The sequence below is a fragment of the Rhinolophus ferrumequinum genome, chromosome 7 (assembly GCF_004115265.2).
Source record: "Rhinolophus ferrumequinum isolate MPI-CBG mRhiFer1 chromosome 7, mRhiFer1_v1.p, whole genome shotgun sequence".
Taxonomy (NCBI): domain Eukaryota; kingdom Metazoa; phylum Chordata; class Mammalia; order Chiroptera; family Rhinolophidae; genus Rhinolophus; species Rhinolophus ferrumequinum.
Genome location: NC_046290.1, coordinates 63,590,816 through 63,617,788, shown reverse-complemented (window position 1 = coordinate 63,617,788; position 26,973 = coordinate 63,590,816). Strand labels below are relative to the sequence as shown.

The window sequence follows — 26,973 nt, the reverse complement described above, 5'->3', positions numbered from 1 at the left end:
GAGCCCTGCAGTACTGGGCACTCTTGCTTATCTTTAACCTTTTCCCCAGACCTTCATGATAACTACAGTGCATCCTGGAAGGACGAGGAGGAGGAAGGAAAGCCCTGATTTGAGGCGTTTGCTATTTCTACGGCATAAGGTCTCCCACCAGGGCCAAATTCAAGCTACCAATAAGACATCGCAGAACGCGGACCTGGGAATAAACACCATCGGTTCTCATGAGCTGGTGCCAGCTGGTTCCAGCGCACCACAATTCTCCCCACCTTTGATCGCTCTTTCTCTGACTCTACTGTTAGCTCCCCTTCCACCTGAAATTCCCAAATGTGTGTAGTCTATAGTTTTTGTTTACCTCTTCCAGCACTAATGATTTTTAACTTTAGGGTCACATACTCTTTTTACAATCTGGTAAATTCTTTGGGTTGTCTCTCCAGAAAATTTCACATGCACACACGGACATTAAAGTCTATACAAAACTGTCAGGAGTAGAAGAACCCTTTAGAAGCCAAGGGACACCAGATCAAGAAAATTTACTCTATGCCAGTGATTCTCAACTCTGGCTGTGCATTACATTTACCTGGAGATCTTTTATAAAATAGCATCGGAGGAGGTCTCATCTGCCGACCAACTGAATTAGAATTTCTGGTGCTGGGCCCCAGGTATCAATTTGAATAGCCTCCTAGGTTATTCCAATGTGCACTGAGTACTGATGACCACTCCTCTCCCCTTAGACATTTCATCCATTATCAAAACCCAGGGTCAGTGGTATGCAGCAAGCAGTAGGTTCAGGTATTTATAATCGTCTACACTCACGTATGGTAAAGGAGAGCACAGACATTGTCTATTAAAAGTAAATTATATTAACTAAAGAACACCTATATAGTATCTCCACTCAGAAGATGACTTGAAAGAATGCATCGATAACTATATGGGATTAGAAGCAGGTAAATCCCTATGGGCCACTGATCTGTTTGAGGACAGAGAAAGATCCAATAACTAAAAATGAAAGTAAGACTGGTTCCTAAGGGCACTCCAACGATAGATTGTTTGGGCTGTTTGCATAATTAGAAATGCTAATCAAATCACCTTTAACGCCTTTAGATCCTAATAAGACAATAACCCTTAGACTGCGATTTCCTTTTTTTTTTTTTTATTGTGCTAAGAACATTTAATACGCACACTGTCCTCTTAACAAAATTTGAAGTGTTCACCCAGTATTGTTAACAACAGGCATGGACAGCAGACCTCTAGAAATTACTCGTCTTGCGTAACTGACTAGGATTTTCTTCATTTCTCTGAGCATTTATTTACTTTCTAGGCTGTTAGAGAAGATGGTAAACTCATGTGTCTAAACTAAGCTTTTATGCAGTGCAGGAAAGAGCATGCCACAGAACAATTACAAGAGCTAGAGAATACTATGTGTTTCCCCGAGAATAAGACCTAGCTGGACCATCAGCTCTAAATGAGTCTTTTGGAGCAAAAATTAATATAAGACCCGGTATTATATTATATTATTATATTATATATATTATATTACATTATACCCGGTCTTATTAAGACCGGGTCTTATGTTAGCTTTTGCTCCAAAAGGCGCATTAGAGCTGATGGTCTGGCGAGGTCTTATTTTCGGGAAACACGGTATGCAAACTGCTTTACCCTGGCCGCATTTCAATGAGTGGTGTGAAATTCTAAGGGCCATCTGTGGCAGGAAGAGCTCAAAGCTAAATTCTTGAGGTTTTTACAAATATTTCAATTCCTAACCATCTGAGATCCTGTGACTCAGGAATTTGCAAGCACAAAGACTGTATGGAGTAGTGTTAAGAATGTTACAATTGTATGCCATTTAAGGGTTACTCCAGGAAGACCAGGAAACAGCTACCTCACTTTTCAGATTACTCCTTATTTAGTGTTAGTCATTAACTATTTACATATCATGCAGTGTTACCTGTTATCCAGTGGAAAACTAACATATACAAAACAGACATATTTTCACAGGGTCTACTCAGAAATTTGAATAGGAAAATAAACTGAAACCTTATAGATAGGTGTAACGTGTGAACCAGACTACTAAACAGGCCCTTCCTAAATACAAGACCCAATTGTCCTGTATACAAAATTTCAATTTCCTGAAGATTAAAAAAAAAAAATAAAAGGAGTACGTTATTTAAAAAGAAATAAGACATTCTTTGTAACTTGGTTCTTTTTTTTTTTAAGGCAGGAGCTAGGTTACTATGGTTTTTCAGCCCATGTTCGCTCAGGGCACGTATTCCTGTGTGTGCCATGTCTTGGACTTCTGCCTCTGTTTTCCCAACCCAGCTGATGACAGCATAAACAGCCCCTGTCCTGACAGTCCTCTCACATAAACTGTGGGTAGTCCAGGGCTTCTGGGAGGAAACATTACATAACTGAGTCTTCAAACCTGTACCCTGTTCAGAAGTTTCCAAATGTTCAACAACAACAAGGGGGGGGGGGGAAGCCCACAAGCCTGGCCTCTTTACTGACGTCTCTCAGAAAAAAAAAAAAAAATATGTAGGTTTAAATTTTTTGTTTGATTTGATAGAAAATATTTTTTAAAAAGCAGTAACCAATTTACAAACACAGACTAAAGGGTACAACAGCACGTCAATCAATGTTTTGACATTTGAGAGTGGGGATCTGGCTGACTTTTTGTCTCTTAATAGATTTTCTGTATTTTTCAAAATAATCTTTACTGTGCAACTACAGCTTTAGTATCTTTTAAAACATAACTTACACATAACATAACTTTTGCTTGAGTCTGAGGTTATACTCTGTAAATAATTGAAGAAAAACTCGTAGGTACCTACTGAAGCATTGATGTTTCCTTCTCCTCAATGAGCATCAGGGTCTCCCTGCTCGATGACCTGTGGCCCTGCTCATACCTGATACCACCTCTTGCTGGGCCATGACATACAAGGAGCGATCAGTGTCAGATTAAGAAGCCTGAGCTCTGAGCCGGTCAAGGGCTTGCGTGTCAGCAAGCTCTCCTTGCCATCGTGCGCCTCCGCCCTCTAATCGCTATTCTGAGGCTCACTTAGTTTCCACCCAACCTCTAAGCATCCACTTTCGCCTTCTGGCGGAGGGTACAACAGGGCACTGAAAGCCCGAGCACCAAATAGTAGCTCTGCATCGGTCAGCGGCCCAGCTGACTTCTTGACTTTGTGCGTAAGACTGAGAGCTGGGTTCCTCTCCTGGGCTTATGGCTGGTACCCAGTTCTTCCAAGAGCAGGTGTTGCCAACTGCTGGTTCAGAGCATCAGCACTGCCTGCGAGACTACTGGAAATGCAGAATCTCATGCCCCACCCAGGGCCTCCTGAATCGGAATCAGCACATGAACAAGATCCCCAGGGGACTTAGATAAACTTTAAGGTCTGAAAAGCACTGGCCCAGATGATGGACGAACTGCAACACTGACCACCTGTTGTCAGAATGTTGGCCTTCCTGAGGTTGATCACAAGGGCAAGGGGGCCTCCTACATGGACTCCTGTCTTGCCTGCTCTGTTCACTCCTGCCATCACCAGAGACGAGTTTTCAAAGGCCCAGTCTGATCATGCTTAAAATTCCAAAACAGCTTGTAAGAATGGCAGGAACAGGTCCCACCAGGCTTGCAGCTTCATCTCCTTCCAGCTATCACCTCACACTCTATGCTCCAGCCATGGGGAACTACCTGTGGTTCCCCAAAAGAGCAGTTACCAAACATTACATTTTCATGAATGCAAATTTCCCAATATTTAATTTCTTTCAAATGGTATAAGAGTAAACATAAAAAACTGATAATAGGTCATTGACTTTGGGGAAGGACACTGGAGGATGAGGACTTTTTCTTTTCTTTTTCCCTTTTTTTCCATCTACATGTATGAATTTTGCAATTTGAAAATCACTTCCTAGGAGAAAGACAAGTAGATTCTGTAACTGGAGAGACACCCAGCAATTTTACTGCTACAGTATTAAAGAGGATCTAACTGACCTCAAAGTGTTCACGTGCCTTTTAAGTATTCAATGGATGTCGTGGGAAACTTGCTGAATAATTCATAATTTCAACAGTAAAATCACTGAAAAGAAAAGCCAACCACTTCCTTCGCAGTGCTCTAAACATATCATTAAAGTCATTTTTTTTTCTTTTAACATGTAAACATTTTGGCTTTTAAAAATTAGTCTCACACTCTGACCTGTGAGATTCTAGGTTTAAATACAACAATCTGCAGGACTACATGAAGTCTGTAGTCTGGTTTATTCACATGATGATTCCCAGCTACTTGAGTCTACTCATTAATTCAACGGACACTAATGGAGGTGTTGAGGGCACTGAGCTGGTGTGCCCTGAGGAGTGGTTATTCCCGCCTTTTTCCAAGCCAACATTCACTGAACAATGGGCTTCACACCTACCACCACATTCTATTTCTATACATATATTTTAACCCACTTAAATATGCATGCTGCAACTGTACTTTTCACAACCGTTCATTTTTAACTTACAGAATTATATAACCACAACCCAGATGAAAAAAGGAAAATCCTATTTTTAACATCAGTAATTTTACCTGAAGGTTACCCAAACCTCTTACCTATAGAAAATGATAACGACTTTTCTTTATTTGCAAACCTTTATAAACTTCTTATCTGCCCCCAATTCTGAAGTCTAAAAACAGATTATACATGTTTCTCCAGACACATTCCACAGAGAAGTGACCTTAACGTAGTATTTTATCAGTACATGATTCCAAGTGGAAAAAGAAAATTAAAAAAGAAAGAAGTTCTTAGAAACTGTATATTTAGATGCTTACGCTAAAAACTATTTTACATTCTTTTTTTCTCGTTCATATATGGGATACTTAGATGTGAGACCTTCAATGCATTTGCTAAAATGACTCAGATGAGACTTCTATTCTTTAAAACATGGTTGCTACTGAGTTTTTAAAAGGACAAGGAGAAAAATAATAGATAAGCTGAATCATAAAAAGAGCACAGTAAGAACAAAAAGTTAAATCTAAAATAGTCATAGCCAAAGTTGATCAGATCTCAGCCTAAACTACCTTTAGGTACTGTTTCCAGTTCCTAAATTGAATGCAATGACCCTGCTAATTTCTCTCTTCAATTCCTTCCAAAATCCAAATGTCAAACGGAAAAGTGAATATATAGGTAGGTTTTAAGATATAGGCACTTATTTTCATATACACCTGGACAATTTTATTTCTTTCAAGGTAAACTGCATAATAAGTTCTTTGTATTTTCACATTTTGGGTATTTCTTCCTCAATAGGAAACAAGATTATTGTCTTTACAAGTCGATTTAAAACCAAGGCAAGTAAATTTGTAAAGAAGACAGAAAGTTTGGACCAAATTCCTGTACACAAAGCAAATACTATTACATGTGTAATCTTCACGTCAGATGATAGGAAGAAGATCAATGTAAAACTAACCAATACACCTAGGACCACAGGCATACCTCATTTCAAAAGCTTAAGAGAATGTACCAGAACCATTTGACAAGATACCTGAATAAATGAAGCGCAGAATGTCCGATAAACACGAACAGAAGAGGACATCTTTAACGACGACTCGTAATGGTGGGTTGCCTGGAGAATCCTGGCTAGCACCTGGAAAGGCAGTATCTCTGTTTATAGCAAAGAGATCCTGGGTAGTTCGGATGATACTGGAATCCTGAATATCAGCAGGGCTCTTCACATTGAAAAGCAGCATGAAAACATGGCTTACGGCGCAGAGCACAATCTTGTGGGCCTCTACCACCTCCTTTAAATCTGGGTTGTAAAATACCACGTCCACACACTGGCAGCAAAACAGCAAGTTATTTAAGTCAGAGTTATAATGTGATGCTTCAGCCTTTAAGACGGGCATTTTTTCTGTTTCAAAAAAAAAGAAAAGAAAAGAAAACTACTCTTTAGGTCTATAGACCCAATCGTTTCAGGTTCACATTAATACAACAAAACAGTATTTTTTAATGCTATTAGGGTAAGCCATATGAAATTGCCAATATTTGACCATTTTTGACCTACAAAAACAGTAATTTTATACAGTTTAACCTAATTAAAAACACATGTAAACAAAACACATATAAACTAATTATCCAGGAATTACAGGGTTTCATAACACAGACACACAGACATGCTGTATTTATTTTTTATAGTGCAAATGAAAAACCTACTAATGTCATGATGAGCAATAAAATAACATTTCTCATTATTTCTATGTCCCCAAATAAAACAGTCCTCCAAATATTGAAGTTTAGCATGTTGATAGTCATCGTTCTTTACTGTCATCTGATCAAAAAATTCGAACAAATTATTGAGTAAGTTCTGAAGAACCCAACTTCCCATCTGAAGCTCTTTTCCTACTGGGGCTGGAAGTGGAGGTGGAAGGATCAACTGTTAAAAACTGCCACTTCTCAAAGCCAGGCCTCAGCGTCTTGAACGCTATTGTTTGAAACCATCTTGCCCATTTTATTTTGATCCTAAAATTAATATATTTTTCCTCCTAGTAAAATAATATGCTTTCCCAGAACCAGCTTCTTCTCCTCAGCCCACTTCTAGGCTCCCTAACTGCCATAAGAAGATGCAATCTTCAATTTCCTAGTTCGATCAGTAACAAGATGATAGACTAGCCGTCAACCAAATCAGAATATCCACACAGCGAACCACCTTCTAGGCCCTCGTCAGAGACCCTGATTATAAAACGTCTGCTGTCTAACTTTTATCCGAAGCTGAGCTGAGGAAAATGTTATCTGTGAAGGGTTGCTTATAGGATATGCAATCACCTAAATCAGTGAAATGCGAACCTCTTCAGCCATGAAAATTTTTTATTCTAAAGCAAAAATTCCACTCTATAAAATGAACAATAACAAGGTAATTTGGGAGCCTGGCTTTTTGTGCACTGAACCCCACCCGTCATCCTTTCCACTGCCTGCGGCACCTTCACAGATACTGACAGGCTGAGAAAAGTCTAAAAGCCATGTGCCCAAGAGCCCAGGATCTGTGCTTAGGACAAGTCAGACCCAGAATGAATGTACACCCAAACTTGGCCTCCTGGGTGATGTTTAGTACGATACCCACAGCTCTCCTAACAGAAAAGTACAGGAAACAGCCGTGTGAACGTTGAGACTGCATTTGCAGATGGGACACTTTCGAATTTGCGGATGGGACATCTGGTACGCCCAAATGAACACCCGCAGAGAAACTTCTTTTAGTGCTAAATGACATAAAATGCTTTGCTTTCTCTGAGGAACTGGTATGTTTTCTCTTCTTGATTAATAAAAACTAAGAAATGATCTATCTGCTTTATTTATTTGGCTGCTCCCCACCTACCTTTTCATCCAGCAAGTATTTAAGGCCCCAGTGCTTGCTACGTAACACACCACTTTTCCCCTTTAACTCTGTACCCCAGGACGTCCAGAGCCAAGTGGGAATCATTTATGGTCTATACATCTGCTTTCTTTTTAAAACCTGGAATTGACCTCTCATACGAATTTATATTTTCCTGATTTTAAATTTACATTCATTCATTCATTCATCAAACACGTATCAAGTATCTACTTTTTAAAGCAATACCCATAACAAATTGATTTGAATAGAGTACTACACTACTACTATAATTTTGTACAAAATTTTTCCCTTATATCTAGATACACACACACACACACACACACACACACACACACACGCTCTCTCTCTCTCTCTCTCTCTCTCTCTCTCTCACTCACACTGCTGACCCATTTAAAAGTTGTAATCATCAGGATATTTTGGCTCTAAATACTTTCATATTCATCTCCTAAGAATAAGGATATTCTTCTATTAACCACAATAGCACTATCATACATAAAAAATTAACGATAATTCCATAATGTTATCTAATTTTTAGTCCATATTAAAATTTTACTCAGTGGTCCCAAGAATGTCTTTTAGATGCTTTTATTGAACCAGTATCCAATCAGAGTTCATGCATCGCATTTGGTTGTCATTTCTCATTAGCCCACAATAGAACAGCTCTCCACAATACACACTATTTTAAGAATCTATAGGGTCAAGACTTTAAGACAGTAGTCCTCCACCTCAGGGATGATGTAGATGCCTGATCATTGCACTGTACACCTGAAGCTGAATAATAATGAATGTCAACTACAATTTTATATATATATATATATAGTTACAAGACAGAGTCCAGCATTAGGAATAGAGACAGTGGAAATGGCTGTGTGCGATGTCAGAGGGGTAGTAGATGGGGGAAGAGGGGTCGTCACTGTGTGAGGGATATAAATGATAAATGTCTAACTATTACATGGTTTTGTGCACCTGAAACTAATAAAAAAATGTTAAAATAAATAAATGAATGAATAAATAAATAGCTATAGTAATTAAAACAAAAATTTGTAACTTTGCATGGTGATGGATGGTAACTAGACTTACTTTGGTGATCATTTGCAGTGTATACAAATATTGAATTACTCTTTTGTACACCTGAAACTAATCTAATATTATATGTCAATTATACCTCAATAATAATAAAAAAAAGACAGTAGTCCTGAACATGTGGTTCAAGTACCACCCGCGTTAGAATTACCTGGGAAGCTTCTTTAAAAAGCAGATTACAGTCTCCGTCACAGATTTACTGAATCAGGATGCCAGGTGAGTCCTAAGCATACTCAAATATGAGAACAATTGCTCTAAGACTTGTGACATGATCTATAATAAATACCAGCTGAATGTCTAGACATTGGCTCATGACGCACCTGGTTGTTCAAGCTGAGGTGGTCGAATTCCATGAAACGAGCTGTTCATTTTCCTTTTCTTCATTTTTTCACTTGTCTTCTGATTTAAGGCTTGAATCATAAAATACTCCAACTAAAACATGAACCAAATTTTAATGAAAGCACCAACAAAATTATGTATCTGACATGATTCTTTGTGCCCCAAACCACGTTTGCCAAATGTTTTCAACGCCAGTACCATCTACATGCAAGCGTTAGCAAACACTCTTCAACAATTTTTTTCATTTAAGAAACTGTATCAAGTAGAACAGATTGTGCCTCGTCTAGACATAAGTAAACTATCCATTCAAGAAGGATCCGTTTATTCTCTTGAATCATCAAGAAAGCCAAGCAATACAACTGTGTGACTGTCAATAACCGTCTCGTGGGCAACCACAGCAGTTAATATTAGGGAAAGTCAAGGAAGGAGGAGATCTGCTTCTATGTCACATATGCTCATATCAACTAGGGAAGTTCACATTGCTCTTTTTTTCCCCTGAATAAATTACTTTGAAAGACATCTTTTCTTTTATAAATTAAAAAAATCTTAACCATGTGTTAAGCTGTGAGTCCTGGGGCAAAAGTACAAATGGAGGTTCAGGTCCCACATACCAAAATATTTCAACCATATACATCAAGAACACAAACTGTTCTGTAAAAGATATTCTACCAGCCTGCTTTGACAAATACATCATCACAAAAGCCTGGAAGGCCAGGCTCGGGTTTAAATTCTCAGACTCCCCAGCTGTCCATGCAGTACAGGGAGAGCTGGACCCTAACTCCTGGGCCCCAAGACTGCCCCTTCTCTCCTCACCCCTCAGTCACCTTTCGGGTCTATGGGTGCATACCCCAGCAATGTGGTCCACCTTCAGGAGGACGGAGCCAGAAAAGAGGTCTGCACAGGGGCCAGACTCAGGGCCAGTTACCCAGAGAATTCTCGGGGCCTGGGTTTTGGAGCATGGTCACGGCATTGTTCGATATAACTCTGCTCTGTGCTGATGGAAATGTTCTGTAGTATCTGTGCTAATCAATACCCCAACCATATGTAGCTATTGAAATGTGTGCCCGAAATGGGGCTAATGCACCTGAGGAACTGAACATTTTTATTAATGTAAATATAAAGAGCCACATGTGGTTAGTGGCTACAGGTCTAGACGGGGCTACCAGCTCTAGTGGGCACCTCCCCTTGGCTCCAACATCTTGTGCTCTGTGGAGAGGGATACAACTAGAGGAGGTACAGACAGAGCTCTCTACAGCTCGAGGGCACGTGTCTCTCTGGTCCCGGTCTGAAGGTAATACTGCACAGCTGTTCATCCCTGACTCTTCAACACAAGATTCGAAATGCTCCTTTCACTCTGACATTATCTCTCCGTTCATATTTTTGCAAACATTATAATTTCTAACACTCAAGATTTCAGGTGTACTTTACTTTTCAAGAGTCTAAAAAGAGAGCACTCTGATTTTATTTCCATATTCTCATAAAGTCTGAGTGAAGGAAAAAAGAAATCGCCATGTTCTCGCCCACTCTTGACCACCTCTTCAATCCTCATCATGCCTCCACCCCTAGCTGCAACGCTAGTATTAGGAGCAAAGAGAAACAAAGAGGTGAAAGAGAGAAGAGAAAGTGGTAGTTAGGAGGTTGGAAGAGTGATCCTGAGTATTTCAGGTGCAGGAACCTGAATGGGGAACAGGCCTAAGGACCCCCAAGGAACCAGCCCCTTCTCCAACAAATGAAGCTAACCTATCCTCCCCTCCTCCCAACTTCCTAGGTATTTCAGATAAATGTAAGAGTCTTAAACTAAATTAAGATTCCTTTTTTAAGCCCCTACAATATAACCTGCTTGACAGGAAACGTTAGGTTTCACCCCTCTCTATCTTTCTACCTACTGCTCATCAATATAAATAAGACAAAAGCTTCTCAGACATTGATGACAGCAATTCTGGGAGTATAGCTCCCTAATTGTATCTTTCTTTCTTATTTGGAGTTTAGTGACTCCAGAACAAATGAAATTTCTATAGTCATCGGTGGAAACCTCAACATTTCAACACGAATCTACATAATGAATGTTCTGGCATATTGGAAAGGGTCCTTGATGAAGAGCTGGGGAACTGATGGAGAAGTCCAAAGTGCTTCTGCTTAATGTGGTCTTTACTTGGTTTAATCCTAATGACGTTTATGAGAGATGTCTGCTGAAAGGAGTCACTTGTTAGAGGGTTGGAAAGACAGCGCTAAGATGGGCCTCAAAATGCCTGCAGAACCCAATAAATGCCACTGTGACAGCACAACAAACCCCAGCTGCCCACGTATCCAACAAGAAGCTATTTGTGTAAGTAGCTCCGCTGGATATTTCTGAGCTACACCAAGGTCAGAACTATATGAAATCTTGCCGAAACACACATAGAGGAAGAGTAACGATTCTTTTCAAGTGGTAGATAGAAATGAAGAAGCAGTTTCAGGGCCCCCTCGTTCAGGCTGCCACGCTCACTGAGTTGCTTGAGGATCCCCATTAAAACGGACATCATGGGTTTGTGTAAGTAAGTATGCTGTAATAAGGGGAAAATTCCAAAATACACACTGGACGACAGAAAATGTTTCATATAGAGAGAAAAATAACATCATTGTTTTATTCTAACAAAATTTTTTTTTTCTACGTACTCTCATGTTATTTCTCAAGGTTAAAACTAATCATGCTTTTAAAACCAAAGTTCTAATTGCGGTTCTGGAAAAGAGCTAAAGAGCCAACTTGACAAATGACTTTATGTAACAATAACGGCCACTCACCACTCCTCCGAAATATTTTCCTATGTAGAAGTCATCAAGGCTGTGTAGTTCCAGATAGGTAGCTCCTAGTTCTTTAGCAAGCTGGATCCCCTCCGTCGTACTGACACAGCTCCCTCTGTCGGAGGTGCATAGCGGGCATGTGCAAGGTAATTCTTCTGAGAAAATGAATGTGAACAACAAAGAGCTTTGAATGTAAACAGGAAAAAAAAATACATAGACCATCTGAACATTAAACAAATTAAGAGCTTATACCAGAAACCACAGTTCAAGGGCATTTAATAAATCCGTGATCCACTAGAATAAAAGTGTCCATGATAATCAAAAGGTCCCTAAAATAAACAAGCTTTAACTGTAATAAATAAATAAACAGTATTTTATAAAATAGAAGAATTTACAAGTCGGTGAATGGCTATTACCAAGGCAATTACACTAATTAGACCAACAAGTCAGTAATGGCAGGTCTGTTTCGTTGTACACAAACTTGGCATCCCAAGGATCAATACAAATTTAACAACTTGATTGCCCGTAGAAACCATGGAAAACAGTGGGTGGAAACTTCTATTGTTTTATAATAAACTTTAAATATATTCACCAAGTTTGATTAGACCTTTATACTTTTAATAAAATCCTCAATTTGACCTGAATCTTCAAGGCTGCAAAACTGCCACTCTCTTTGTGGATTTCATGTAAAATATGTTATTATTAATCCAGACATTTCAATTATTAGACTCTAAAGCATTCATCTGCAGAGACCAAATTCAATCACTCTAGCTTTTTCTTCAAGAGTGAAAAATGAAAAAAAAAAAAAACTAAAGGAATAAAAAGTATTTACTCAAAATGTGAACTGTCCCAAGATTCATGGTTGTACCATGCACCGATCTAAGACTGGGAAGGTGGCAGATCAACCCATCTACGACGACACTCGTTAACAAGGCTAAAAACATACTCGTATGTTCAATCAACTCTGTATTTGTTAGCTAGCTTCATTTTGTTTCATGCCAAAACATCAGATATGCCATTGTTCAAAGATAGCCAAGTCAAAAGGGGGTAAATCCATTTTTAGAAATGCATGTTGTCGTAGGCTGGCTTCCCTGTGAAGCAGACTCTGAGATAGAGACTGGTGCGCAGGAGGTGTATTGGGTGACCTTGGGAATAACTACTTTGCAACACTGAGGGAAGTGAGACTGGGCCGAGGAAAACTCTGAAATGCAATATGGTTGCAACAGAGAACTCAGCTGATCCTACAGGGGGCTCTGGAGCTTAGATGGCCCTGAGAGTGATTCATCCTTTAGGGAAAGGCAGCCGAGCCTTTGTATTCTTCCTAGCCCACCTGTAATTAGAGGAGAACTGCCCCTGTGGAGGGAGGCTAACCTTGGGCAAGCAGCTCCTACCTGCAGAGGGTAATCCCTGGAAAGGGACTCAGTTGTGTGACACCAGCAGCCAAGTAACTGAGGGAGTACAGTGGTCCCAAAAGGGCATTTGGGCAACTCCCCACAGCATACCTGTACACAACAAATCTGCTACCAATAAACTGCATATGGATGGAGCACATATGGGTTCATATAGGGTGTATATCAAGGATATATAGTGCATGTACATACTATGTACATAAATGTGTGTGCACACATACAGGACTTAGATCATTTTAGCTTCACTGAAAGCATTTTAGAGCTCAAAAACCACATATATATTCACATCCTTGTTTTATAGAGGGGGAAACTGAGGCTCAGAGAGGTTAAGTGACTTGTCCAAGTCTCCCTGTGTGTTAGAGATGGAGAAACAATAATAAAATTGTTACTTGCTCCACCTGATAAAAGGACATCAAAAAATAAAATAAAAATTTAGTTTGAGTAAGGAGTTATTGATTTCCAACATACAGTGATTTAAAAATTAAGCTTGGCTTCTCTAAATTATGCCATCAATTCTAATCCGAGCTTTTACATTTATTTTTTCTAATATCGTTTTAGGTTTGGAGCAAATAAAGTTTTCATACAGAATTCAGCCTATTTTGAAAAATGACACATGGTATTTCACATTCTTTACAAAGCCTTCATAAACAGTGCCTGTGACTTTCTGAAGACAGAGGGCTTCTTATGTCTACAAAGCTCTCCTTATGTGGATGGAAAGGAGTGAGTAGGCAGGACATCTTATTAAACTTTATTTCTACACAAAAATAAAGCCAAGTCAGGAGCATTTCGAGTGAATAATGAAATGAACACAATGGAAAATAATCTTTAACAAATTATCTTGATTTGAGGGAAAATACAACCATATCAGGTTTAATCCAGCTGAGTGGGGTTTTCCATTGTGAGTAGCCAGAAGCATCTTACTGACACACATGCCTAGAAAGTTCCTCCTTACATCCAATCTTTATTTCGCCTGTGTCACAGAAGATGTTTCTTTTTGTTTACATACACCCAAAAGGAAAAATGCCTAGTCATGATGTGTTGGACAGGCGAAGCAACAAAACACTTATGGAGTAGATAAACCTTCATTGAGCACTTCACCAGGATCAGAGGACCCAAAATAATTTTAAACCATGGTGCCTTCTTTAGGAGCTCACTCTTGTGAGCCTACGTCAGGGTCACAGGGACCCTGTGAATCAGAGTATTACGCTTCTAGTTAACTCTGTAGTTCATTGTTGTTGTTTTCTTATATGTTGTCTTTTAAGGTGTTGTCACAAAATGTCTATTATTTTAAAGCAAACACAATGTAACTCTGGAATTCAGATGAATGGCATCTCTTTCAAAGCAGTGGCTTTGAGAACCCGGGTAGGATGATCTTTACAATGTTGCCAATGCTTGAAACTTTTAGAAATCCTTTTAGGAATACTAGCCTAGCAACTACTAGACTCTATCAGAGCTTCAAAAAGATAAGAAGACAGGATGCCAGTTTTCAGGAGCTGAAGGCTATGAATACACCCTAGGCATGTTTGGAAGAATGTTTCTACTTGAAACATTCAATATTTAGTAAAAGACAAAAATGCATTCAGAGCCAAAAATGATGAAGAAGATATACAGAGTCAAGCTTGTCAAAACGTGTAACAAAGGAAAGAGATGACACGTTGTGTTTGCTGAACTAATTCTCAAAAAGAGATCGAGAGAGGAGTTAACAGGAGAATACCCAGCAGTTTCATGTATTGCAAGAGACTGGGGGGGGAACAATAAATGTCCTTGGGTTGAATAGCCAGATTTAGCTTTGTAATTATTTTGTGATCACATCTTATATGGTAATTTCATCTCGCCAGTGAAATTGATTTTTTTCACTTATGTATGTCCTTCATACAACTATTCAGTCACTCATTGAACAAATGCTTATCGAGTGCCTATCACGCATCAAATACTAAGGATATACTAAGGATATAAGGACACATAGATAAAAGAAGTTCACAGGCAACTGAGCCAAGATAGACGTGACTGCAAACAATTATGGTAAGTTGTAGAAAAAGGTGCACAAATCACCATGGGAACAGAATCCTCCATCACCACCACCACCTGGAAGGCTTCACAGAAGAAGTCATGATTTAAAGAATAAATATGAATTTGCCACGCAGGTATGATGGGGGGTGTGCAGACGGGCACGCCGATCAGAGGACGTAATATATGCAGAAACCAGGCTGTGAGGGAAAAAAGGGAACACATTCACTTCCAGTTTCAAGAGGGCCAGCTAAAACCCAAACTGCAATCTCCTCTTCCTGCTAAACCACAAAATGATGAAACAAAGGGAGGGAGGAGAGGAAGATGGAGGAAGGCAGAAAGGGAGGGATGGGGGAAGGAGGAAGAGAGGGGAGGAGGAAGGGAGATGTGCAATACAACACTCGAAAGTTTCAGAGCAGAGATTCTTACCAGCCCAGAAACTATGAGTGCCCAGCGGCTGAAGGCAGATGGCGCAGGACCAAAAAGGGAAAAGAAAAAAGAAAAAAAAAAAGAAAAAAGCTGAAGCTCAGAGTACAGGTGGGACGTCAATCATGCACTGTGGCTACGTGGAGAGGTGCTTACTGCTTAATGATGGGGGTTGGGGGTGGGGTAGAGAAGGAGGCCCAAGAGCAACAGAGTGGAGAGTAGCGGGAGTACTCCAGTGAAAGCAATTAGGCTTGCAGATCCTGTGTGGACTCCCACTCCCACCTCCACTCCAGAGAACAGCTGGGCAGAGGAGGAAGGGATCCATCCAACAGGGAATCTAAAGTAGAAAACTAGGCAAATTAGGAACGATCCAACATTTGGAAAGCATCCATATGAAATAAAATCTCATCAAATGGAAAGACTTATAATGCCCCCTGAAAACCAGACTTAACAGACCAATCAAAACGGAATCTGAAAATAAGTATAATTAATTAAAAGAGAGCATTTTAGAAGTTTTCGTATCTTTAAAATAGGAATCATAAATTATGAAAAGTAACCAATTAGAGATCTTGGATATGAAAAGACGTTGAAAGAAACAAAAAAAATTAATACTACAAAATAGTGAAATGGACTCAGCAGAGCTAATTTGTGAACTGTTAAAAAAAAAAGGACAAAAAAATTCTCCCATAATGCAACAGGCGTAAATAAAGGGATACAAAATATAAAAGAAAGGTAAGAGAAATGGAGGAGAGATCCAGAAGTTTCAATTTCAGTCCAACAAGAGTCCCAAAAGGAGAGAATAGAAAAAAATGGAAAGAAGGTGATATCTGACATCAGAAAGTTGAGACTTTCCCAGATCTAAAGAAAGACATTAAGTTCTTCAAGTGTACTTCAGTGTGAAGGGCATATAAGACACAGAGGGTTGTGTCTTGTGTCCTACAAGGTTCTAGAAGTAGTCAGGGGCTATGTCATGAAGGATTTTGTATTTTAGGTAAGACTTCACAATAGAAAAGTATTGAAGTGACATACAAATACCGGATTGGAATAAGGGCATTGACGAAAACCCATGATTTAAAATACACACACACACACACACACACACACACACACACACACACGTAAAATCTCCAATGAAAGAGCCTAGAAGCCATGACACCTAAAGTAACGAACACCCCTAGAGCCCAGATCTTGGTTTGTAAATATCATTACTCGCTCAAAGGAACTAGGGCTCCCTAAAGAAATGACTGAGTCCAGGGCTGGGGCAGGCAAAGTCTAAGAAGAGCCTGGACCACCTTGTGCCAAAAATCAGGAAAGACTGAAAAATTAATTGGAGCTAGCTTGAAGAGTCTCCCTCTAGGCAAATTTGGGGTAATTTGAGCATCAGAAAGAATAGTGAGAAGAATGTATTCCATATATTTAAAATATTGAATTTAAAGAGCAAATCCATGAAAGATATGGGAGCAGAGAGAAGGGAAAGCTCTATTTACAGAAGAATACTAACTAGTAAGTGTAGAAGGAATGATTAAAAAAAAAATTTGCTATTGTACTACCACAGTTACCAGAGTTGAAGGAATTGTGCAACATATTAGATTTGGATTTAAAAACGTCAATGTCAAGAAAGACACTTCCTTCCCTTCCTCACCTCCCCAAAAAGGCTGGGGATCTGTTCTGGATTAAAAGAGACTAGATAGACATAACTATTAAATGCAATGTGTAATCCTTAATTTCATCCTGGATGTAAAAAAAAAAAAAAAGCTTTGGAATAATTGGGAAAATGTGAATATGGATTGTATTTATATTTTAAATAATAATGTAATAGATAATAGTTACATTTCTTGAGTGATGATTGCATTACGGTTAATAGGAGGATGGCTTTGTTCTTAGATGATGCAGACTTAAATAATTAGGGTTGAAGAAATCCCATAATGCTACTATTTACTCTCAAATGGTTCAGATGAGAAAAGTGTGTGTGTGTCTGAGTGTGTGTCTGTGTGTGTGTAATTTTAGGGTTTGCTGTCCTATTCTTGTCAATTTTCTTAGCTTTGAAATTTTGCAGAAGAACGTTTCTAAAGAATTTAAAGTATTGAGTACCATGATCTGATTTGTATTCTAGGATGATTACCATGAGAGGATTTATTTCAGAAAGAGGCAAAGCAGGAACAGGAGACTAGAGGCCAATTTACCATGAAGCTGATAAAGCTTAAGTCAGGCCCTTTTCTTGTGGGTTCTTCCCAAAGTCCTGGGAGGAATCTGAGCAATAGATTCTTTCACATGGTCATGTGCTTTGGTAAAATTTGTAAATTAAGATAGTTTAACTACATTTGGTTAAGACCACTATCTCTTTCCACTCCAACTTACTTCACCTTGTATCAGGCAGCTCTGGAGTAACAAGGGACATCTCGGGGATCGTGCTAAGAGGGATTCAGGTTTAGTGAGATATCATTTGTGGTCTGTAGTCACTTCCTTGTACAGTTCAGTGTCCTGGTACATGAATGGGCTTCAGAAAGGCTTCTGCCACCACTGTGCTAATTTATGTGGTGTCACGACAGAAAGATGCTAAGCTAGAAGACAAACACAACACGAACTATGGTGCCCAGAACCAATATGGAGAGTAAAGAAATACAGTACTAGAAGAATAACTGATTATCATTTTCTTCTCTCTATAGAAAATATTAAAAAGTGGTTATCATATGAAGAGGTGATCAAAGACTATGCAGCTCCCCAAAATACCAGAAAAGTTAAAGAATTGCCAAGCTGTTAAATAATAGAGACATTTTTTTTAAATATTTGTGGCATTTGACAGTTTTTTCAGATTTGTAATTTGTTGTGCTTTCTATTCTCTTTCCAAATAAATAGTCACTGTTGTACATATATACATCTGCAATTTTGTAGGTTTTTTTTTCCTTACTTAGAACATCTAAAATTGTATAAGTTTCAGGTCCTACAAAATCTGCCCATTCAGAAGACCAAAAAGAAGGCCACTGATAATGACAGATAATTAAATAACTAGAATCTGAAATCCAGTGAAGATGTAGAGAAAACGAGTTCGAGATTTACTTGAAAATGTTAAATCAAAAGAGATTCTTAGTCACCCGGCTCTGGGGAATGGGAGAGGAAGTTGGGTTGGATAATTCTAGTTTGGGTGAAGGGATAGGTTTGGAATCATTCACCAAGGCAGGGGATTTCATAGAGCAAGGCAGCTGTCTGTGGAGCTCTGTGTCACGAGAGAGACCGGAGCCACAGAAACAGACTGGGTAATCATCAGTCTCTATAGAGGGCAAGCTAGGGCAGGAGATTAGCGGATTCACAGAGTAAACAGCAAGAAGAGGTGAACTCAAAGGATAGAAGAACTCTGAGCAACAACTACAGGATACGTTGGTATATGTGTGTAAGGTGTGGGGGTGTGGAGCGCAGTAAAGAAGACAGAATTAGAACAACTGGGAAAGAAAGAGTAGCTTTATTAAGAGGAGGACGAGGTATGTTTGAATAATTTCAAAGAGAGAATTTTTATTAAAATGGATTAAATTTGTGCCTGATCACTGCACTGTACACCTGAAGCTGAACAATAATGAATGCCAACTATAATATTATATATATATGTATATATAGGTATGTATACTTTTACAAGAGGCAGAGTACAGCATTGGGAGTGGAGATAGTGGAAATGTAATGGCTGTGTGTGATGTCAGAGGGATAGTGGATGGGGGGCGGGGGGTCCACAGTGTGAGGGATATAAATGATAAACGTCTAAGAAAAAAAAACTCATAGACATAGACAATAGTTTAGTGGTTACCAGAGGGTAAGGGGGGTGGGGGGTGGGAGATGAGGGTAAGGGGGATCAAATATATGGTGATGGAAGGAGAACTGACTCCGGGTGGTGAACACACAATGGGATTTATAGATGATGTGATACAGAATTGTACACCTGAAATCTATGTAATTTTACTAACAATTGTCACCCCAATAAATTTAAAAAAAAAATTTAAAAAAAAATAAGAGAAGAAAAAAATTTTGATAACATATACATAATAAAGGGCATAAAGCTTAAAAAAATGGGTTAAATTTGGCAATAAGCATATAACCTGGTAACCCTGAGTGAGAATAAATTCAGTGTAATTGTAAAAGTCAAAATCAGACTGTAGTGCGCTGAAGAATGAGTGGAAAGTTAGGAAGTGGACTCAGGAAGCGTGGAGGATTCTTTCAAGAACCATGGCCAGCAATAAAAAGAAAGATAGGAAAATAGAGGGGATGTGGGGTCAAGGAAGAGTCAAGTCTGCTTTATTTGGATCTACTAATGCTGAACATATACCTGCCCGGTGACCCAACAATCCTTAGGTAACAACCTAAACAACATCGAAGTGAGAATGGATAAATAAATTACAGCATATTTGTACAACAGAATAATGTGCAGCAATAAAAAGAACAAAGTATAGAGAAGCACAACACAGATGAATCTCAAAAGTATTATGCTAACGGAAATTAGTCAGACACCAGACACCACATACTGTACAATTCCATTTGTATAAAGTTTAAGAATAGGTAAAACTAATGTACGTTGTTAGAAGTCATAATAGCGGTTATCTCTAAGCAGCAGTGTTATTAAGTGGGAAGAGGCATGGGAGAGCCTTCTAAAATGCTGCAAATGTTCTGTCTTGATCTGTGTGATGGTTGCATGGATGTATACATATATAAAATGCATTAACTTTATGTTCTTTATGTTGTTATCCCTCAAAAAGTAAAATAATAATAATAATGATGAATGAATAAAAATAAAATGTTATAGGAAGCTTTACTGAGGATATACCACTAAAAAGAACTATAAAATACCACCAAATGCATTTTGAGTTGGCCCTGAGATATTTGACAATAATATGTATACCAGCAACTACTAAAACTGAACCAACTTAATCCATCAGCTACGGAGTAAGCAAGCCTTCCTCTTAGGCACTGTTGTCAGTGCCTTCAGCTCACTTATCTCTATCTATCTAAAAACCCTGCTCCCAAGCCCACATCCTTATGTGGACAATCAACCTTTCCCCACTGGACAGGCCTTAGATTGTCAGAAACAGTTTTCCAGGGCCCTGCATCACCTAATACCTTTCCTATGTCAAAAGAAAACAGTTACTTCTGTAGAAGAACAATTTAGAAGACAAAGTTGTAACCATCATAATCACAGCAGAAGTTTGCAATACTTTAATACCTTGTTATCCTATCCAATGATGAAGAAATAACAGATGGCATTTGAATCCACAGTTATTTTGTTTTCTTTTAAAAAAATACACCGTATTAATCATTAACACACTTAGTTCTATTGAAATTCATTTGGTAACTGCACTCTCATTATAAAAAAGAAAATTAAATACTTACCATTTTGTCTGGTACCAACAGCAGCAATGATTACTGGGACTGAATTTAATGCTCTTTTTATCACCGGAATATAATTATCCTTCACTTCGTGAAATGAAAACTTGTCATTTACGTTGTATTTGATCACAATGATGTCAGCGCCGCCAATTAGATTTCGAGAGGTGTACCAATCACTGTCAAAAATGTCCTAAATCAAAATGCAAAGAGAAATCTTTATCTTCAAATAAATCATGAAATAAACTATATTAAATTTTTTAACTTTTTCGAAATTTTAATTTTTGGAAATCCATAAAAAGAATTTTATTTTACAAAGGTAACCACATAAAATTTAAAATGTTTGAAGTCTACTAATTCTTTTTTTTTTTTTTACTTTTTATTTATTCATTTAGCCTAGACAACTATATAGTGGCTACATACAAGGTCTAGAGAATTCTTGAGAGTCTAATGAAATAAATGTCTTTCAATATTCGTATTTAAAACTAAGATTTTTTTTCAAAATTATGCCTTATTTTTAATCACCTAATAAATTAAAAAACGTAACACTATACATTAGATACAAAAGCATCAGTATGAGTAAGGAAGCATCAAAGGATTTTCTATGACCCAGTTAGACACTGCAGAATTGTTCAGTGTTTTGAATTGTAATACACTATGAATTCTGTGGAGTTCCATATATTTCATCCATATTTTCAAAATTCATACATACTTTTCAACTTTATGATATCTAAAGCTGTGAACAGCATTGCATACATAGAGTATATACATCATGTACACAGGGGGGTGCCCCAACAAAAAGATACTGTGTATTATAGGGTGCTTACATGGTAAGGAATATATTTGCAATTCATGTGTTTTGCTCCTATAAATCTTTCCGGTTTTGAAATCTTTACTTTTGGGCTACAGTTAATAATATTTATATTTAGAATTGGGGCCAAAAGCAATTTATTAGGGAATCCTACTCCTTAAAATTTAGTGCTTTAATATCTAAAAAATAATTTTTTCAAAAAGTTTGTGAATAATGGTATAAGGAAAATATCTTTATGTATCTTAATAACACTGCTAAATACGCATAAGTTGCTTTCTACTCATAGTCTAGTTAACTATTATTACTATTTGTCCTTTCACGTGGCCTTTAGTATGTATTTCTAGGACGTAATAAAACTAAATTTAGAAAATAGACAGCTATGCAGACAAATCTGGCCCAATGCCTGCTTTTTGTGAATAAAGACTTATTAGAACACATATCACCCTACCCCTCCCCCCCAAAAAAAATACACAGCTAGATGTGGTTAATGGTTACAAAAACTGTGGAGCTATGAAAGTTTACACGTTGAAATATGAGTCTAAAATAGGGTCAATAGTGTTTGAATCAATCAATCAAGATCTGTGTGCATATGACAGAGCTTTTATCCTATGATGGAATATTCTGGAGAAGTGTTATACAGCAATGCCCTTTTGCAGAGAGAGCCTCTTTTCACTAGTACCTCCCCAGCCCCAGCAAAGCCTTTCCCAATTCCCTATATGTTCCCAACCTACCCATTTCCTACAAGTACACTCAGAGTAACAAGAATTACAAAATTTTTAGATATGAATACCCTACTGAAAGTAGGATGGACAGAGCATTTTTAAATTTTTAAAGGAAGATTAAAAGAACAACAACAAAAGAAGGGCAAACTAAGGGAAGATAAAGTGCAAAGTCTTGCACTTAGCAGAGGGTGTAAGAGCAGGGAGAAGTGAAGTGGGGCACAGATCAAGAAAATGTGAAAGCTTCCCAGAAGGGCTCTAGACTAATTTCCAAATCCCCAACCACAAAACCCATTCAGTTCCAACTGTATCAGTCAATAGTATTCAAGTTCAAAGTATACAAGTATAACACGGTGTATAACAAAGAAAAAGGACAACTTCAGAGGAATGGGTTACAACAACTAAACATAAGTGGAAGCAACATTAAGGAGCCATTTAACTCAGAGAGAACAAATCAAAAGTAACTGCTCTTTGCATTCCAAATAGTTCGAAATTCCAGAGTTACTGGAGAGGTGTATGGGGGGAGGGGGAGAAGGAAACATTTACGGGAAAATGTCATGAGAAAATGGGTCTGGGCATCATTAACACTATGGTGCTAAAATAATTTAAAAATAATTTTTAATAACTTAAAAATAATTTTATTTTCAATACAAATCAGAGTTTCAAACCCTGTGCATACATTACCTCACTGCTTCTTGTGCAATATTTTTGGTAAACAGGAAAAGCTCTAGAAATGAAATAATAATATAACTGCACAAAAAAAAAGGAGTAGGTTTGAGAGAGATACTAAATAATGAGCTATATAAAATGAATTTGAAGCACATTTATTTTAAAAGTGACAACTATATATGGCAAGGATCCAGAGTGAGGCTACAGACCTACAGAAGAAAACTAGAAAAGAGAAACACAATTATCTTATTCCAATTCCAAGGAAACAACATCACATTTCTTCTCAAACTATGTGAAAGAGAAAATGCTCCACTGGTGTCTAGAAATAGTATGAAGGAAATCAAATTCTCCCACCCCTTTTAAATCAGTTCCAGGATTTCCTCTAGGAGGTTATGCAACACAAGGCTTGGAGCCACATTAGGAGAATAAAATTCATCTTTTAAAAAAAATAATGTGAATTTTTACAACAAAACAACAATTTTATTCTCCATGACTGTGAGGCTGCAAATACAAGCCTACTTACTAAGTAGTACTAACACTGCCACCTCAATGTACTGTATTTGTGTAAGTCTTGAATGGTATGTGAAAAAACTTTACTTTTGCTTAGCATAAGTGACACACGGCTACACTAAAGTTGTAACAAATATTCTGTTATTATAGCAGCTACCACTTATTGAGTGGTATTACATGCCAGCCTCTATACTAAAAGCTTTATGTGTACTACCTCATTTATTCTTCAGCACAGCTCTAGGAAGCAGGGATTATTATGTTTATTTTATACATAGGGAAAATAAGGCGAAGAGAGGACAAATGACTTACCAAGGAACGCAGCCACTAAGTGGAAATGTAGGGATCTGAAATCAGGTCCTTTTGATATCAAAACCCGTGCTCTATCTGCTCTGCTATATTTAATATTCTGATTCAGTACATGCCAAATATCAGCTGATGAATACAATCAACTTTGATATCTCTGATGGCTTTTACTTACCACCAAGAGAAGCACCTTATAAAGAGTAACTCTACAAATGTATGTCTGAAGGCCATTATAACCTAGAAAAATTACACTGGGTTATAAACTCAATGCCTTAAATAGGGCTAGAGTTTAACTAAACAAAAGGTGATTAGCATTAAAACATAATAATCGGTATATGGCAAAAATCCAAACTACTGAGGCTTATTTTAATCCATTTGGAAGATTCATTTACTACAATATACGGGATCCACAAGCATTGCATTTTGCTAAATGAACAACATAAAGGAGAAAGAGTTAACAGCTCAAAGAAAAAAATGTAAAAAGTAATCCTAACATCCTAATTCAGTTTTTTTTTTGCCTACTATTATTTCCTTTATTCAGTCAATGTTCAACTTTGTGTGGAACCAGTAAGTTTTTAGACTTTAAGATCTATCACAATGAAATGACCAAAGTTAAAAGAAGTGTTTCATTTGTTTGCATGGACTCCAGCCAATAAATTCTCTATAAATGCTTCTTATAATCAGCATCATCACTGTCATAACTAGTTTAATAGCATCCCTGTTATTAAAAGGCCTGTTTTTCATTTATTTTCGCCTATTAACATAAATTTCCTTTGACTGAAAATTTATTTGGGCACGTGATCTTTTCCTTCCATAATATAGAAATTTGCATAAGAAAATTTTCTGTGTACATTTTATACATTTCTTTAGAAAGGTATATTAGTGTCTTATAGCCCCTAATTCAGTTTTAAAAATTGCTGTTTAAATGTAAAATCTCACATGATAATTTGTATTTTCTTTTTCAAACACGAAACTTTACACAAAATACAATCTTTAGCAGCAATATAATTCCAATACCAGTAAAGAATCAGACATTTTCAAATAAGATTAAATGAAAACATTCAAAATACGATGTTATTGTGTACTGAAAACATTTATATGTGTCAGGCAATAGAATCCTCTCTCCTTTTATCAAACAGTCAAGAATTAGACTAGAATTTATTGACTTCATTACAATTTCTGTCAACTAATGCAAATTTTAAAGCTTTTTAAAATTCCAAGCTGTATTAGTAATATCATTTCTGATTTATGAATAACTAAAAACAAAGGCCTAATATATCAAGAGTATCTACACTATTAAAATTCAAAACACTAACTTAAACATTTCAAAGGTAGACAGCAATATAAATGAGCTCTTTGAAATTCATTCTCAGTCCCTGGCTTTCCCTCTCCTTTCCTGGGGTCCTATTTCTGAACTGTCCCAGTGAGATGTATTTTTGCCCGTGTTGAGCTTTCAGAGGGCTTTATTTTTAGAACACTAATATTACACTATCACCCAAAGCCTAGGCATAAAAAATAACACTGCTCTCTGCTGGTGAAACTAAGTGACCCCGTCCCTTGGGGTTGGCATATTCAACTGTCAGCGTCTACCAAGAAAAAACCACAGTCGTGAAGTGTAAGCGCTCCACTTTCCCACTGGGGCTTTTTGCCTTCTAAGAGTGTGTTCTCTGCCCGATGAAACAAAGAACCAAAGACTTTCCCAAAAATGTTGGAAAACTCCACCCAGGTGACCCGGACACTTCACATTCATGAAAGGGGGGAAAGGGTGGGGGAGAAGGGGAAAAAAAAAAGGGAAAGGAAAGTTCCGTCAGCCTCGTCATAGAGAAACTGCAGCCCCTTACCCAGACGGGACAGTCGTGGACCACCAGCTTGACATTCCCAAACGCGCTGGCCTGATACTCGGTGAACACGGGACGCGCGACCGTGCTGGTCGCGTTCAGCAACAAGCTGCTTTCGTCCCCGGAGACCAGCGGGCTTCTCCCCAGGTAAGTGCGGATGAGCCCCGACGGCCGATTGTCCTGGTGAAACGAGTCCCCCTCGTTCCCCAGCGCCACTATGTGAATGGACCTGCACGAGAGAGGAGGGCGAGGGGGAGAAGAGGCGCGTGGTCAGCGCGAGGAGCACGGTAATCCCACCAGGAAGTGCGGGGGACCCGCGCGCCCCGCCGATGGGCTGGAGCCCCTTGTCCAGGGGCGCACCGCGCGCGCTGGGGTCGAGACAATGGCAGGACCGCGACGCGTACATACATGATCTCAAATCCAAGGGCAGGGCGGCGACTCGGAGAAAGGCGGCTCCTCACGGCCTCTCGGGCCCTTCGGCGGCGTATTTAGCCGCAATCAGCTCATCCCTGGCCGCGTCCCCCTCCCGCGCCTCCACCGCGGCGCGGCCGACGCAGCGCGGGCCCGAGCGAGCCAGCGAGCCAGCGAGCGAGCGAGGGCGGGGGGCGTGCGAGGCCCGCCGAGTCGCGCTGCCAGCCACTCACGAAGCGCCCGGGGACATCCCGGGTGGCCGCCGCCGCCGCCGCTGCCGGAGAGTCGCGGGCGCTGCAGCCCCTGTCCGCGCGCTCCCTCGGCGGGCCAGCTGTCGCCTCCTGCTGCTGCGGCTGCTGCTCCTCCTCCCGGCCGAAGGAGGGTTCGGAGGCAAGCGGGGCCTCCGCCCCCTCGGCGGGCAGGGCGGGCGGGGCGGGCGGCCGCAGCACGTGCCGCCTTGGGGGTCCGGCGGACGCGGGGGCCGCGCTCCCCGCCGAGGCCCCCGAGCCCGGGAGGCGGCGGCCGGATACAAAGGAGCGGCCCGCGCGGAGCGCCGCCAAATATAAATTAATAAATACAACGCCCAAGCCGGAGAGCTCCCGGTCGCCAATCCGCCTGCAGCAAGTTTGTTCAACTCGAAAGGCTGTAACCAGAGCCAGGGAAAGGGGGGTGGGGCGGTGAGGCCCCCGCTCGCTAAAGACTGGAAAAAAGAGGTTAGTGAAGCTAGGGATTCAAGCCCGTTGGCCGCTCCAGCAGCCCCCATCCCGCCCCCCCGCCCCGTTGGCCTTGACCGAAAGTGTTTTACTACGTCTGTCGCTTTGTCATTTGTCAACATGCACTACAGCTGTTTAAAATCATGCTCGTGAGAGAGAAACAAAAAGGCAACATTCAGGCTGGTGCAGAAAGGGCTCTTTGTTCACACACCAACTTGCTAATATTGCTCTGGGAGGGGGGG

The 26,973-nt window shown here is 39.3% G+C and overlaps 1 protein-coding gene across 2 annotated transcripts in view; it reads right to left on the bottom strand.

Annotated features, from left to right (window-relative positions):
- Positions 1 to 26,326, bottom strand: part of RHOBTB3 (Rho related BTB domain containing 3) — a 51,854-nt gene extending 25,528 nt beyond the window's left edge. The window contains exons 1-6 of one of the 2 annotated variants that reach the window (XM_033110039.1): positions 26,016 to 26,326; positions 25,611 to 25,836; positions 20,764 to 20,950; positions 11,555 to 11,706; positions 8,755 to 8,866; positions 5,510 to 5,875 (exon numbers count right to left, since the gene is read on the bottom strand). In XM_033110039.1, the coding sequence (XP_032965930.1) occupies positions 5,510 to 5,875; positions 8,755 to 8,866; positions 11,555 to 11,706; positions 20,764 to 20,950; positions 25,611 to 25,836; positions 26,016 to 26,017 (1,045 nt within the window). In that variant the 5' untranslated portion in view covers positions 26,018 to 26,326. Of the gene's footprint in view, positions 1 to 5,509; positions 5,876 to 8,754; positions 8,867 to 11,554; positions 11,710 to 20,763; positions 20,951 to 25,610; positions 25,837 to 26,015 lie in introns of both variants that reach the window. The other variant, XM_033110038.1, reaches the window with a different exon arrangement.
- Between the last annotated feature and the right edge of the window lie 647 nt (positions 26,327 to 26,973).